Consider the following 16,301-nt stretch of genomic DNA (forward strand, 5'->3'; position numbering starts at 1 on the left):
CCCGACTGGATCATCCATGACCGATTGACAGCATGCAGGGAGAACCAGCTTTCTAGCTTGATTCTCTCCTGCACCCACGTTTTTTGTTGGTTTGGAAAGCAAGTGTAATAAATACTTGGAGCGGGCATGGGGAAATGTAGTGGAGTAAAAAGTAAACTTTGTCTTTAATATTGTAGTGGAGTAAGAGTGAAAGTAGATGCAAATAAAACATACTCAAGTAAAGTACAGATCCCCGAAAAAAGTACTTAAGTAAAGTAACAAAGTATTTTTACTTCATTACTTACCACCACTGCATACACATACATTTAATTATTATTAGTAGTAGTAACATTATTTTATCTGTATTAACATATGTAACTATTTGTATTTTTTATATTGTTCATGATAGTAAATTAAATATTGGTGTCTTTTATCATTATTGTTTGTCTAAAACACCCTTGATGTGGCTTACTGTTTTAATAACTAATAACGTTCATCTTTACAGTGGCTGCCATATATGACTACACCAAGGATAAGGACGATGAGCTGACGTTTATGGAAGGAGCCATCATCTACTCCCGGTTTTTTGTGTTTATTTAAAATAAGACAAATCTGATATTTTAATCTTATATCTGTTGTTTAACAGTGGGGAAAGTTCTTTAATGCTGATCTAACCAGAAGAAGACGACAAGAGCCGGTGTTAAATCCCAGTTGCGCAGGTGGGGTGTGTTGTAAGTAACACTGTGTTACATTGTGCCCCTATTAGAACTACACTATTATGTTCTATACTTTTATGAATTCTATTGAGAAACTATGATAAAATATGAATAAAGACTGAGAGTCAATGTTCAGAAATGCTTAATCATTATTTTTTGAACTATGCTGAATAGCTGTTTTGAGGTGTTTGGGTCGTCAAACTTTTTATTCTAAAAAGTTAATAATTGTATTTTAATGACAACATATTTTAGTTTGTCGTGGATTTTTGTATTATTATATCAGATAACATTTTAAGCTGCCTTAAGGTCATGTTACAATGTGCCCCTCACATGTTACAATGTACCCCACCTATGGGGCATGTTGTCACATTTCTCTTCCATTCTTTTTGGGTAAATCAAGAAAAAAGTATACACTGCATTAATGAAACAAAAGCACATAATTGTATTAGACATGTGCAATTAATGTGGGAAAAAAATAAATACTCTGAACCCCAAGTGGATTTACACAAATGGACAAAGTCAAAAAGCGTTGTGCCCCGCTCTCTATCTACTTAAAGGTGCCATAGAATGCATTGACACAATATTTTAAATTGCTCTCTGATATCATAGAAGGTAGGCCTATGTGGCTTAGGTAAGGGTAAAAATACCCCAGATACGGTTTTACATGTCCATTTACAACCCTAGGATTTGTCCCTAGAATGAAACTGGCTGTTACCTTATTTGGAATAGTCATGAATAATAATGTTGAGCTCTGCTCTGAATGGCTGTTTCACAGCAAGGCTCATTTCAGTAGCTGAGCAAACACAATCGAATCTCAAATGGAGATTGCTGAAATGCATCTTACTTGTTTTATTGGTGTTTTCAGATCATCCGCACGCGCGAGAGCTCACATGCACATGGTTGCCAGATTGCAAAGTTTAAGAAAAACACTGGATTGAATATGCGAGTAAAACATGGGGTAATTTTCCTTTTTGGGTGAACTATCCCTTTAATGAGCCCTAATATAAATTTTCTTTTTAATGAACTGAAGTTGCAGCAGAAAGTCAGTCTATGTATATCAGTCATTTTTATAAATGGCCAGTCTCTAGAATGGAAAATGAGCCAGAACATTAAAAACCGATATTACTGATTAAATAAAAACTAAATTGAAAAGAAAACTCAAGATATTCCCATTTTTCAGGGCACCATTTATTGTATTAGAGAGCCATTTTGCATTGTTTTACAGGTATACAACTGGTACTCAATTACAATTTATTGCAAACTTTACCTCATCAAAATGTATGACAGAATACTGTTAATGCCGAGTCGTTTCTAAAACAGGCTTGGCACAGAATCAGATCATCATGTGTTTTGGAGAGATCTGAATTCAACTTGACACATTTCAACTTTTACAGAAGCAGGTTAAAACCTGCAGGTTAGAAGTCCAAATAAAACCTCTCAGAGAGAAACAATACTTATGGTTTGAAACCCTCAGACAGGGTCATAAGGCAAACATTTTCCCCCAATAGTTTAAAAAAAGTGAACATTTGCAGTGACATTTGCAGCCTTAAAATAAAAGTTTCACGCTACTGTCTTGCAAAACATTAAAACCAATAACTGACTTAGTAAAAGGGAATGTATTATTTTGTGGGACAAAATAAGTTGATTAAATCACAACCATCATACCTGTTTGTCCAAACTCAAACTCTCTTTAACTTGTGTATAGACATAGTAAGACTTGAACTATTTTTAAACAAACATTATTAAATATTCAGATGAATGACCAAACACGAAAGCCCCGAGCTGTTTTATGCATGTGACATTTTAACTGTATTCAACTAATTACACTGATTTTGAGATGTTTAAATCTCTGTCAGTGTGCTGTGAATCAGTAGTGTGGTTTAGCTTTATGTCGGTCAATGCCCTTGTTTTCTGGAATATGCTTGTATGTGCAGCGATCATTCTTTAAGCAGCCAGATGTCCTCCAAAAATAGCATTCATCAGGTTGTTTGCTGAGAAAAAAAAAGAAAAAAAAAAAAGACAAATTTAAAATTACCATGAAAACATAACTATTAGCCAGAGGCTATTTGAAAATAGCGATAGATGCTATTTCTACTATTGTGCAAATACTATTTGCACCTCAGTGTATTGTAGTTTACTGTAAAACAGCATGCAATAACATTCATTGTATATGATTACATTTATTAAAATCATAAATGAATACTGCCTTATTGGGACATTACTTGTCCCTGTCCTTAAAGCCCTCCCGTACACCTAACCCTAACCACAACCACATTGAACCTGCTGATCAGTAAAAGTGTCCTCGAAGGAAGCCATGGTTGTATATATGGAGTATACTTTAAAAGGCTATGTGTTCAGCTGTACGCATACACTAGTAATCACGTCAAAAATGAAATATTCATTGGGCTTAACATGAGCTGCACACTTTGTGTCCAATTAATGCAAGGAAACCACGCCGCCTTTTAAAATAGGGCTGGGCGGTATGACCAAAAATATGATCTCACTATACTTTTCCATATAATACAGTATCGATATTTATCACGGTATTCATATACCATTACTGAGGAAGAAAATTCTAGTTCAAGTTAGACCTTGAGAATTAACACAAACTTGTCTGTTCACAATTAAACTCCACAGAGTAACTACCTTTTAATTTAGGGCCCCATGAAAACCATTTTATTTCTCTCTAAATTATGTGTTTTCCATTTTTTTTCTTCTGGATTCTGTGTTTTAAGATTTAACAAATGTATAATAATATTAGCCGTACATTTTAGCATACAATAGTTATATATTTCTGTCATAATTTCTTCAAGCTAAACCAGAATTTTATTTTGATGGTTTGCCATGAAGATCTGTTCTAGTTTCAGTGTGTATTTGATGGTAGTTTTTGTCAAATGAAATGGTAAAAAGCTTGTGAAGCAGTTATATTAATCTGTTAGATTAATTCATGTCCTTTCTGATTCTTCAATCTTCTCATCACCAACAGGTGCAGCACTCCAAACCCCACAGCTAGTTAAATTATTGGCTGTTTGCTTGTCACTCGTAGAACTTTATCAAGGCATATGATAAGCGGTTTATGATCCAGGGACAGCACACACTTGGGTTGTTATGCAACCAAACATATGTGCCTTTGAGTGTTATATCGGAAAAAAAATTCTGTCGTTACCGATAAAGGTATATCGTCGACTACTTTTAAATACCCGTAGGTCATTTTATTTTCAATTTCAAACATGTTTTTTTGTCAAATAAACACCTCTATGAGCCGATATGCCATGGAAAAGTGAAGGCGGCGGATTTGAACTTGGGACGGTTGCGACAAAAGATGACGTCACCATCCTTAATATTCGTACCATTATTCCTGTGATCATACAGGTTTATTTCTTAAGTTTGTCTGGTTTAACCAGGTTGCACTAGTGTATATAGCCATAGCAAACAAGATGGGCTATTTGCAACAACAAACTATAACTATTAAGCTGCATAATATCATTATGATATTATTCCATATCTATTCTTTCATTAAATTAAATAAAACATGCTAATTGTGGCATTTCTAACTGTGAGATTTCATTTGTGTGCAACAATTCAAAATCAGCAAGTTTACTCACTCAGTCTTCACGGGGGACTCTGTAGATGCATCTCTGGACACTCCAAGACGCGAGTGAATCCTATCAGGGTAGCGCACCACAAGAGTTGTCCCATCAATGGCATAACCCTGCAATGCACAAAAAGCATGTGTAAACTAATGTTTCCCCTCATTGAAAAGACAAAATTAATTCCATCCCCACTGCAAGACCTTTATCCCAATATCACCTGACAAGTGTTATACATATTATAAGCAACTATATTATCACCAGCATGTTTAACATTCAACTGAACAAACAAAGCAACCGGGCAAACATACTTACATGCAAGTCTTGTATAGCTTTCTCACAGTCGTCCTTCTTGGTGTAGTTAACAAATGCACAGCGTCTCATTTGTAACACTCTTACACTATGGACTTGTCCAACACTGTTTCAGAAAGAGAAGCTCCATCACATCAATACTGAATTAAACATTTGACTGGTTTTACAGTTTTCAAAACAAATGAGGTCACTTACAAGCTGAATAGGTCATAAAGCCTAGCCTCGGTTATAGAAGGCACTAGATCTCCGACCCAGATAGGGAATAGCTCTCTGTTTAGGGATGAAGGACACATCAGGAATGAGACGATTTTAAGGTGAAAGGTTGTATCATGAAAGCCTGTATGTGTGGTATCTTACTGGGCAGGATGACGAACTGGAGCAGCGTTAGGCATACTGGGTCGAGGCTGATTCTGAGGAAGAGGTCTGAGAGGGAGTTTAGCTTGAGGTTGTGGGTGACGCTCTACAGTCATAAACTCATTTTCTCTGGGAACTAGGACAGGGGCAAAACCTGAAAAGAATGAGAGTTATCAATGTAATCTCACTTAATAATTTTTTTTTATGGTCTCCCTCAGTATCTGCGCATGCATATATATATATATGAAGCCAGACTTATATACTATATACTAATATACTAGATATGTGCTATACACACACATTTTTATATATATAAAAATGTATATACTTCATGAAAGCTAATTCAAATGACATTAATATCAAACCATTATGCAATTGCTGCATTAAACAGTCTGTGTAAGTGTAAATAAACATATCATCAGAATACTTTAGTATGAAAGTTCATGAAATACTTTAGCATTCTGATTGAGTGAATTTATTAAATGTAAATATCGGACACAAAAAAAACAATTATATTTATTTAAGGAAAATTATAGTAATAACAAATGCTCCATGAAATAATTTAATTCACTTGTTTGTTCATTTAATTACTTAATACATCCCAATACCCATAAGGAAAATATATCCCCTGAAAGGAAAAGTTAATTTCTGACCCTGATATGTATCATCATACCTGATAGCCCAGAAAGAGCTTCTAAGGCTTTTTCTACAGTTCCATGAAGAATAAGGGCATTTGAACTCTGCTCTTTGGTGAATCCCATTTCCTGTTGAAGCAGCAAGCATATTTTGATATGCTCTCTCAGATGATTTATAACAAATAGGCAACGTTAAACCAATATTCAGCTGCTGACAACATTCAAGCTGTATCAACACTAAAACGAAGTGTGGTTACTCATATCTACTCACCATAAGCTGCATGAGCTGCACCCTCATTATCTCCTCAGCTGCATCCTTACATGTAACGTCCAGTTTTAACACTTCATTATATGTAAGTCTGGCTTCATAATATCTCTGAGAGAAGGGAAAACAACAATATTGTGTGAGAATAAAATAGCAAGAGGGGCATTTGCAGGTCAGTCTGTACTCTAAATGATGGATGACACTGGCAAAAAGTTGTGGTAATACCTTCAAACCAACAAGCGCTTTGCCTTTTCTGTAAAGCCCTTTAATCCATTTGGGGTTCATAGAAAGAGCAATATCAGCATCAGTTAAAGCTTTCTCATACTCCAGCATCTTTTCATAGCAGTAAGAACGATTTCCAAACAACCTGCAAAGACAGACACACACATAAATGTAACCTCTTCCAAGACATACATGCTTGATTTATTATAACTCATTTATTAATAACTGATGTTTTCGTGTTGGCATGGACTCTTACTTATACTCTATAGGGTTGTTTTTTATAGCATCTGTAAAATATTTCACAGCCATCCCCAGGTTTCCTGAGGCGGCATACTGGTTACCTATAACTATAGAAAAGATGTCGGCATTAGGTGGACGTTTCATGACTAAACCATTTTTAAAGAAAAACTCTACTCACGCACCTGCCAGCTCCACACTTCTTGTAATAAAATCATTTGCATTGACAGTCTCCTCTGACTTCTCCTCCTCCTCATTATCAATCTACAGGAATGACAAAGAATTTAATGTTATGGAAACATAAGTCAAGAATTGGCTGCTTCAGAAAGCCTGTCTCAAAAGGGTTTGAACATGGTAATATAAAGATACTTTTGCAAGGACAAGGATAATTAAGCCTGCATTTATTGGATCAAAATACAGTAAAACAGTAATATTGTCAAACATTACAGTTTAAAAGAATGTTTCTATTTTGATATGTTGTAAAATGTAATTTATATATATTCAACTACAATTTCATAATCATTGTGTGAAAATCTGTGCTATTGCATCCTGTTCTGCAAGTGCTTATGTGAACACGGTGTTAAACAGTAACTTTTGAGAAGAAACATTCTACTGCTGAAATATGAAAGCACTTCTACTGCTATCAGGGCTACTTCAAGGGTTAGTTTACCCAAAAATCACCCTCATCTCATTCCAAACCCATTAGACCTTCGTTCAACTTTGGAACACAAATTAAAATACACTTTCAAGGCCCAGAAAGGTAGTCAAGACATCGTTAAAATAGTCCATGTGACTCCAGTAGTTCAACCTTAAGGCCCGGGTATACTTCACCTACCGCGCCCGGACAAGTCACGCGCGCAGCCCTGTCCGCGCGTCTTTCAAAGTATACTACACAACGGATGCGCGCGGATGATCGCGTTCGACACATGCGCAGTAAAAAAATGTCTATGCTCTACCAGACATCGGAGGGCAGCACTGAGTCCTGTCATCAACGGGACATTTGCTGGGCATGATCGGAGAAGAATTATAGTGCATCCACCATTGCAACATAGTTTGGAAGAAACACTGAAGAATCAAAAATTCTCTCTTTTTTTCAAGTGTGTTGTTTTTAAACCGGTCTTTGCACACTCTTCTTCGACGGCTGAACACTCTGCTCAATACTGTGCGTATTGCCACCTAGTGGACCCTTCTGTACTGCTGGCGCATGCGCTGTTGCATGCCGGCCGCACACCCCGTCCACGCGCAGCCCAAATTTTCAGACCGCGCGGACGGGTATTATGTGTTCTTAAGATCAACGAAGGTCTTATGGCCTTGGAACGATATGAGGGTGACTAATTAATTACAGAATTTTAATTTTTGTGTGAACCAACCCTTTAAATAGCCTTCTTTAACATCCATATAGGACGCCAGATGGCGCCAAGGAGTCTGCATAGAATTTCTATCTAGAATTTGTTTTAACTAAAGGGTTAGTTCACCCAAAAATGAAAATTCTGTCATTAATGACTTCCCCTCATGTCGTTCGACACCCGTAAGACCGTTCATCTTCAGAACACAAAAGATATTTTAGTTGAAATCTGATGGCTCTGAAAGGCCTCTATTGGCACAATGCACGGTTCACTCTCAAGACCCTTAAAAGGTACTTAAGACGTCGTTACAAAGTCCATCTCACTACAGTGTTTCTACAATAACTTTATGGAGTGACGAGAATAGTTTTTGTGCGCAAAAAAACCCTAAATAACGACTTATCGGCATCCTACACGGCATCATGAAGCTTCGAAGCGTTATGAATCAGTGAGTCGATTCAGCAGTTTGGATCGCCAATTTTCAGCAGTTTGGCGGTTTGACACGCGATCCGAATCATGATTCGACTCACTGATTCATAACGCTTCGAAGCTTCATGATGCCGTGTTTTGAAATCGTCATCACTATATAAGTCGTTATTTAGGGTTTTTTGCGCACAAAAACTATTCTAGTCACTCCATAAAGTTATTGTAGAACCACTGTAGTGAGATGGACTTTGTAACGACGTCTTTAGTACCTTTTAAGGGTCTTGAGAGTGAACCGTGCATTGTGCCAATGGAGGCCTTTCAGAGCCATCAGATTTCAACTAAAATATCTTCATTTGTGTTCATAAGATGAACGGAGGTCTGACGGGTGTCGGACAACATGAGGGTACGTAATTAATGACAGAATTTTCATTTTTGGGTGAACTAACCCTTTAAAGCTACACTGTGTGATATTTTCCCCCATCTAGTGGTGAAAAGGTATATGACCATCCAGTGAATTTTAGTTTCTGTTCCTCTCAATTCCGATTTCGTTTTAACTCCTACGGTGGCCGATTTAGACCAAGATTAACATGAATTCCAGCTCGACCTCGTCCACATTCGACACGGTGCCTGTGGGATATTCTGTGCGCAGTGGGACCGTTGGAACTCAACTGGCCTAATTATTCGGCTAGAAAGAACTGCAGCTAATCCAGAGTGAACTTTGATGATAGTAATGTTTATTCAGTCATCCAATTGCAAGGCATAAACAGGTTTGCGTGGATATGTACATAAATGTGGTTTCTGTGAGAGAACAAATAAGGATGGTAAATATACATACACAGTTAAGAACTGTATAACTACCGGTATACTTATAACGTATACTGCATTAAAAGGAGCGGAGCTGCAGCTGCAGCTGCTAACAAGCGGTGTCCGGTTACAAAAGTGTGTGCGGCGCTTTAACGTTAGCACTGCAGTGCGCTCTGTATAACAATTGTTAATATGCCGATCAGACCTGATGCATATTTCCATCAACATACATTACAAGCAAATATTTTCTATAAACGAATAAACATTGTTGATAACAAAATAGGTGAGCATTATGCTATTGTATGTTGACACAAAAATACTTCTGAGGTGACATCAACTGAATTACGTGATGACACACTCTGAAACACATCTACAATGACAATAACTATTATTACTTACGGAGTTATTAACGCACAGAAATACCACACAAGGAAAAACAGACTTTTGAGGAATAAACAAGCCAGGAAAACTCCATATAACTGTTACTGGAGCTGCTGAGATGAAAACTCTCTGCACATGCACCAGACAAGTCTGAACAAGTTGACGCGCACATGCGCGAGGCAGAGAATTTTGTACAGTGCCATCAAGTGTTAAAACCGGTTAAAACGCCAAAGGCGAAGCTTGAATTTACGGGTATGTCCCTCTTTGGCTAATGTACTTTCAAGATGGAGGGGCAACATGGCGACCACCGTTAGATCCCATTACCTTATGTATTTTCAATGGCATATTATAAACTTACGAGAATACTTTATTACTTGAAAGAAGTAAATATACATTAATGAGCACATATATTTTTGAAAGAACTAAGTGTTTTTAGCTTAGAATAGACTAAAAAAGTTACACAGTGTAGCTTTAAATAATTGAATTAAAAATGTGTAAATTAAATGTTCAATATTAATCTGCATTTACTGTGAAGAGTAAATTAATGTTCAATATTATTCACTTTTGTTAAGGGATGTGTCAGTCAGCGTGAGAACTCGCCCACTGCCACCATGCTGACCGACACACCAAAACACATTTTAGTGCAAGTGAATGCTGTTTTAGTGGATATCAGGACACAAGTGAAATACAACACTTTGTTTACAAAAGAAATGACAGGTTAGTAACTAAATGTTAATATCGCGACCTTGCATTTGGATTTGTGCCGAATGAGAGAGGTACATGCGAGCCCATACATTTTTTTTCAAATCCTCACTACTCACGTCTCCTTTCGAAGGGGATTATAAATGTTATACTAGCTTTTGTTCCCTTTTAACCCCTGTAAAATCGCATCCTTTACTATGGCAAAGGAGAAAAACACTATCGCGTCAGTTTCAATCTTAATCTCACATCAAATTTAATTTGCACACTGTGTGTGCTTGTTAGACAAGGTAAGGCACATCAAGTTAAGCACATTTCACATGCGCAGGTAATTCAGTTTAGTTTTCTTCGGCAACGCAACATAGCTATTCATATCTTGCTCATGTGGAAGATAAAAATTCACTCTTCTGACCTTTTACAATCAGTGCCCATTGCTTAGGAACATTGGGAGAAAACACAAAGATATTAGACAAGAGATGAGCTCTGTCCTGCTCGTATCCCACGGTCCTCTCAAAGCACAGAGCGGGATATATGACAACACATTATTCTTTGAGTAGAAATATAATTAAACTCGATTTACCAAAATTATACATCATTTCTTGCTTCCATGTTCAACTTTTTATTTTTAGATGCACTTTGAAAGTGAAAAATTTCAAAATGAAAGTTTTAATCACATTAAAAGTCTCCCAAAGTGATGCAACCTACACAAAGGGGGCTATGGTATGGTAACAAAATAGTCACTTCCAAAATAGTCACTTCACTTCCACAAAAAAGTCACTTCCTATTTTCCCGTGCAAAATGTCTACAGTAAAATAAAAAAAAGGAAGTTGCTGCAATCGGGCAAGCTATTGTGGCTCTTTCATCATAAATTACTTGCATTTCAGAGCGCACAGATAAAACACTGATGAGTTTCTTACCACCATAACAAGAAAAACTCTTTTAGAAAGGATGAAATGTAGAACATTTTCACATTTCCAACCTGTTTTTGTGGCGTAGTGGTGCCTTTCTGCTCTGACCCACGTGGTTTTCTTGAGTTTGCTTGAGCAGGTTTCTTGTCAGGTTTGGGTTTTTGTTCTAGTTTGCGCTTGGCGATAGCAGCTGCGTTTGACACAAAGCAGCTATTCATGTCAAGCTCCTAAGACACACAAAGCACCATCATGAAAATCAGCATTTTCCACTGAGTGAAGAGCTCTTCATCTACAAAGCAAAACACTTTTGTAAATGCCAAGGGACATTAAGTCATATTGCCCACCTCTGGTTCCATATTTGACTCTTTCGGTTCATCATCTTCCTCGTCATTACTGCTATCACTGCTCTGCACAGGTGCTGAGGTGAGTTGAGGACCAGATGAGCAATTTTTGTTTTTAATTTTATTTTCATTTTCATCTTTATCTGCCTGTTTAGTCTTTTCTGGTCCAGGGTCAACTTGTACCTTAAAACAAAGAAATACCAAGATAAAATGTAGTCTCAAAACGATGGTAGTATGACGAGTGACCATAAACTGCATCAATGCAGCTAATACTTAAACCATACAACATATCAGTCATTAACAATTTAAAAAACATCTCTCACCGGTTTAGTTTGTTCTTTATCTGCATTCTCCTTCTCTATTTTTTCCAGCCTACGTCTCTCTTTCTGTCTCTGTAATATTTCGGAAAAATTTAATATGACAAAATATTCCTGCTCAATCAGACAAAAATACTTTTTTCATGCATGCCCTTACCATCTTTTTCTGTTTCTTCTTCTCTGTCTTTTTCTTAAGTTTTTCTTCTTCCTCCATTAGCTCTTTTGCATTTCTTTCTGCTTCCTAAAAAGAAGTAAAATTATATGTTAAATGAAAAGTTAAATAAAACAAAACAATGAGTGAACCACAGGTGTTTGACACAAACCTCGGCTGTTATGGATGGTTTTGGCAGGCCTCTATCAAAGAAGTTGCGAGAAAATCCACAATATCTGTTGTTTTTATGGATGTTATTTTTATTGTTATCGTCATATTCATAATAATCCTCATCAGATGACTCATATCCAGGAAACTGAGATGCAAAGTGGTCCAGTTCTGGAACTTTAATACAAAAACAATTAACTTAAATACCACACAAATCAGTTTATTAAGTGGAAATAATGAGTAGAAAAACACTAGTTATGAAGATTATATTGTGACCCAGTTAATCTTTTACCTTAAAAAAATATCGAATTAAAACAACTTTATTAAAACTGATTCACAAACAAGAAAAAAAAAAATTGATATTATATATATATATATATATGTGCACGGATAAATCATTAATAATAAATACTGTAATATTCCATAAAAATAATAGTAAATGTTGAACTCAAGGTGAATTTAATTAGCCTGGGAAAACCCAGACAACTTCCGGCAAATTTAGATTTGCTCTGCAAGTAGTCTGGCAAAGAGTCCATTCAAACCCATTTCTAAACCCTAGAAAATCTGTGGTTTATTTATAAAGAGAGCGCCTTTTTAAAAAATTTGATCTGCCGTTTTCGGAGTTGTGAGTTCCAGTGGTTCAGCGGCGCTCAATCGATCATTGAGCCCGCCGAGAGGCGCCTTTCCTCGGCCAGTCCTTCTGCCGTCTGCCGCTGGCTCTGATGTCTCTGTAGTGGTTAAACCGTCTTGTCTTGTGTAGTTCTAACGGCTGATCTTTGCTCTCATTAATCTATAATTTGTTCCTAGACAGATCGTTTTGTCTGAGGGCAAAGTGAAGTTTCATAACTTAATATTTTTAAGATATTAAACTTTACCGTTGTAGTCTCCTAGCGCTGACTTTGACTGAATTGCTTTATTTATTGTATAGCTTCTTATACCTTTTACTTATACTTTTATAATTGCCATTGATGATCACACATAAACTGACATTTAACAAAAAGAGACTGGGTTGTGTTTTGTCTCATATTTAATTTATTACAGTGATAATCATAGCCTATATTATGTGTGTGTGTTTTTTTTAAAATGTAAACGAAAAGAGGCTGGGTTTTTTATATTTCGTTTTGTTATAAACATGCATTGAAGATATGCATTGCCTTCACTACATATACAAATATATACTGAGTGATACTGTCAAGAGCATAGTAGGCGGACTACTGTCCTCCCGTCCTCGGGAGTTCGTTCTCCGGAGTCAAACTTGGTAAGTCACGGACGCAAGTCAGAAGTTCGCGTACGAATTATGTCATAAAACACCACTGCCTCATTTCATAAAAAAATAAAAATTTAACATAATAATAATAATAGCCACACGAATGTGGTTCAGGCAACACGTAGCTAGGCCTACATTGATTATCTTATATATTTATAATAAAACGAAGTATAAAACACCCTGCCTCTTTTCGTTTACATTTTAAAAATAATATATTAAACATTAATATGTGGTTTAGGTAAGGTGACCAGATTTCTGAAATGGAAACCGGGGACATTTCCTATTTGAGAACACAAGTACAGACAAGAACGAATATTGAGAGATGCCAGAGTTTCTGCGTCGCTCTGCATACGTCATCTCCCTCATCGCTCTGATTGGTTTTAGGTCTATCCAATTACGCCGAGAGGCATTTGAGTGACGCCCGTTGGTGACGCCCCTTTGGAAATGATTTGTCTATGAAGCTTTGCCAGACCATAACTCAGTTACTACTGAGAATGGTCTGGTTTTAACCAGGCTAGAATTTAATACCTTTATACTGTAACAATTGAATAATGACTTTAATATAGGACAATTTCAACATCCAAAGAAAAGACATAATGCACTCTCAGTTTTTAATATTTAAATCTGTGATGCTGAACAAAGTTCAAGTTGAATGCAAGTGGTCTTTCTTTTTTGCATTTAAAATTTTAGAGCACTAGAACAAACAATATTTCAAGTAGTTTTAAATTATTGCAATTGCTATAATAGCCAAAATTTAATATCAGACCAGGCCTACTATGAATGCTTCAAATAAGTGACCATATTTGAGTAAAATAAAGAGATTTCTTACCAAATCCATAACCAATACTCAAAGCCTCTAAGAAGTTGCGATTTGACGATCTATCATTTATCATATCGACCACAGCCTCCTAAAAAAAGGAAACACAGAAACATTTAAATTAAGGACTTCAATTGTAAATAGAGGTCAACAAAATTGTAAATCATGTTATCAATTAATTCACATAAACGTAATCACTCACGTGAGTCCGCATGAGGCGCTCATCATCACGCATCCGGAAGTATTCTGAAAGAATCATTGGAAAATTTTAAAAGTTTGAACATGATTTACATAAACACAGATACACCGAAGTGCATTGTGTGGCTCAATCCCGCGGTGTGTGATCAAACATGGCTCCCCTTTCGTATTCTGTTGAAGTTTGAGATATACAAAAACCTAAAATATACTGTAGATTAAAAAGACAGCATGAATATTTGAAAAAGAAGAAGTTGGTAACCCTTTAAGAGCCTCTGAAAAATGTTCAGGCCTGTATTGTTAAACGACAAGTCTTCTCTATTGTTGTTAGAGCTGCATGTGTTTGCATGAGCTGGCGAAGTTTTGGTAAACGTCATGAAAAGAGCCAAGCAATACTTACCCGGTCCCATGGTGTTCTTTCTTGACATTTTAGCGAATATATTTATATATGTTAAGTAATTCTAAATTATAAAATATTTAAGGAACTTCTAAATGGTTTTACATTCCTTCCAACCGTAGTGTTTTCTCGAGATTCGTCTCCACCTTTGCACATACACAGTGCCCGCTTACGCGCATGCGCACATGCTTTCTAGACGGACGTGTATAACGCATGGTACACCACGTGGTGCTGTGAGGAAGAGAGAAATATTTTAATTTTTATCATTTTGAAATAAAATAAGACGACTGCATTTATTGACCCGTTTACCGTGCAAATGACCAGTTTGTCTACTAAATATAATATTTTTAAAGTAGACTTTTCCCCATTCTGTGTGTATTATGAGGTTGCATAGGCATTTCGATCAACTAAATAATATACGTTAAAAGTTGGGCCACTGAAGATTAATTTATGACCTGTTCAAATATACATATTTTTTCCCCTTCATATTTTTGGTTAAGATTTTAAAGTAATTTGGAACTCCAAAATGTTTAGTTTAATCATTTCCCCACATAAATCCAGAGCAACCTGAACTATTCAGATTAAGTTTACAGTATGGTTTGATATTTTATGATAATAAAGCCTATATTTTTATTAGAAATACAGTAGTTTTGTGGAATAGCTTTGGAGCACCATGAGCTGAACTAAGAAACTGCACGTCTTTGTAAGCTCACTGTTTAGTCGAATCATTGAACATGTACCAGCCTTTCCACTGTACAGAGATATAATACATATCTTTTTTGGCTTGTTTTTTTCTGTATGTATTTGGAAACCTTTGAATCTGGAGGGAGCGTGAGGTAATAATCATGAAATATATTTTAGTGGGTGGACTGTGGGTGCGCCATTGGGGAGAAGCCAAGCCAAGGATAATGAAATAATTGTAGCAAGAGTTTAGGGATGAGTCAAAAGAAAATCTATGAATGAGGTTATTATGAACTGTATAAAAGTGGAAGCTGCGACTGGGATTGTCAGACGTTCTGCAGACAACAATGGGAAACAGCAGGATATTTAGCTAAATAGGCCTACACATTTGACACTTGAACCTTGTAAGATTACTTTTGTGTTGTAGACTTTCTCTGAATCACAAAAATATGATCTTAACAGGTTTTAAGTGCAACTAAAAATGATATCTCTAAACCTGTAAAAACTGATTTCAAATTTGTGACCAGTTTTAAATCCTAAGTAGCCTACAAAATAAACGCTTTCCTGGTTTCAACATTTTGCATTTATATTCTATCTTTTCTTTCTTTACTCCTATTGTCCTCCCCAAAAATGTACCTGTAACAACAATGGTCTTTGGTCAACAAAACATGTATAAGTTAAAATAATCAGCAAAATTTGATTTTAGTTATCTTATTATTTTAAACTATTTCTCAGTTAAATAGTCCCCACTCTATTAACTAAAATAATTAGATCTTTAGTTAAAGTTATTTTATTTTGATAGATTATTTAAATTGCCACAAAAATAGGCCTGTTTATATTTTTTCTCTAATATATCTAACGTATGCAATTTTCGGAATCTGCTGCAGATCGTCAAGACAGAATGGTCTCACTTGATGAAACTTGTAAATTATGCACATTTTGTATACAGAGTAACAAAAATATCGATATAATACTTACGCAATGATCTTGAAATAATGCTTACAATACTCATGCTTTGTATGTTAGTACTATGTCAAGATATAAAGATAAAATACTCGCTGTCTCGCTCCCAGACTCTCACTTCCCGCGCAACGCC

General features: G+C 36.1%; 1 protein-coding gene across 1 annotated transcript; it reads right to left on the reverse strand.

Annotated features, from left to right (window-relative positions):
• Nucleotides 1-1,854: 1,854 nt before the first annotated feature.
• On the reverse strand, nucleotides 1,855-14,711 carry LOC307142108 (uncharacterized protein). Its single transcript, XM_079842654.1, has 18 exons — nucleotides 14,528-14,711; nucleotides 14,135-14,178; nucleotides 13,945-14,023; nucleotides 11,853-12,025; nucleotides 11,687-11,770; nucleotides 11,536-11,604; nucleotides 11,216-11,395; nucleotides 10,943-11,098; nucleotides 6,496-6,574; nucleotides 6,330-6,420; nucleotides 6,077-6,218; nucleotides 5,858-5,962; nucleotides 5,625-5,715; nucleotides 4,955-5,105; nucleotides 4,793-4,867; nucleotides 4,601-4,703; nucleotides 4,301-4,407; nucleotides 1,855-2,686 (listed from the first exon to the last, which is right to left on the reverse strand). Exons 1-18 carry the CDS (start codon nucleotides 14,553-14,555, stop codon nucleotides 2,563-2,565), a joined length of 1,881 nt encoding a protein of 626 aa, XP_079698780.1. The 5' UTR covers nucleotides 14,556-14,711; the 3' UTR covers nucleotides 1,855-2,562.
• Nucleotides 14,712-16,301: the final 1,590 nt, after the last annotated feature.

Source organism: Gobio gobio (genome assembly GCF_949357685.1).
Source record: "Gobio gobio genome assembly, chromosome: 18".
NCBI lineage: Eukaryota > Metazoa > Chordata > Actinopteri > Cypriniformes > Gobionidae > Gobio > Gobio gobio.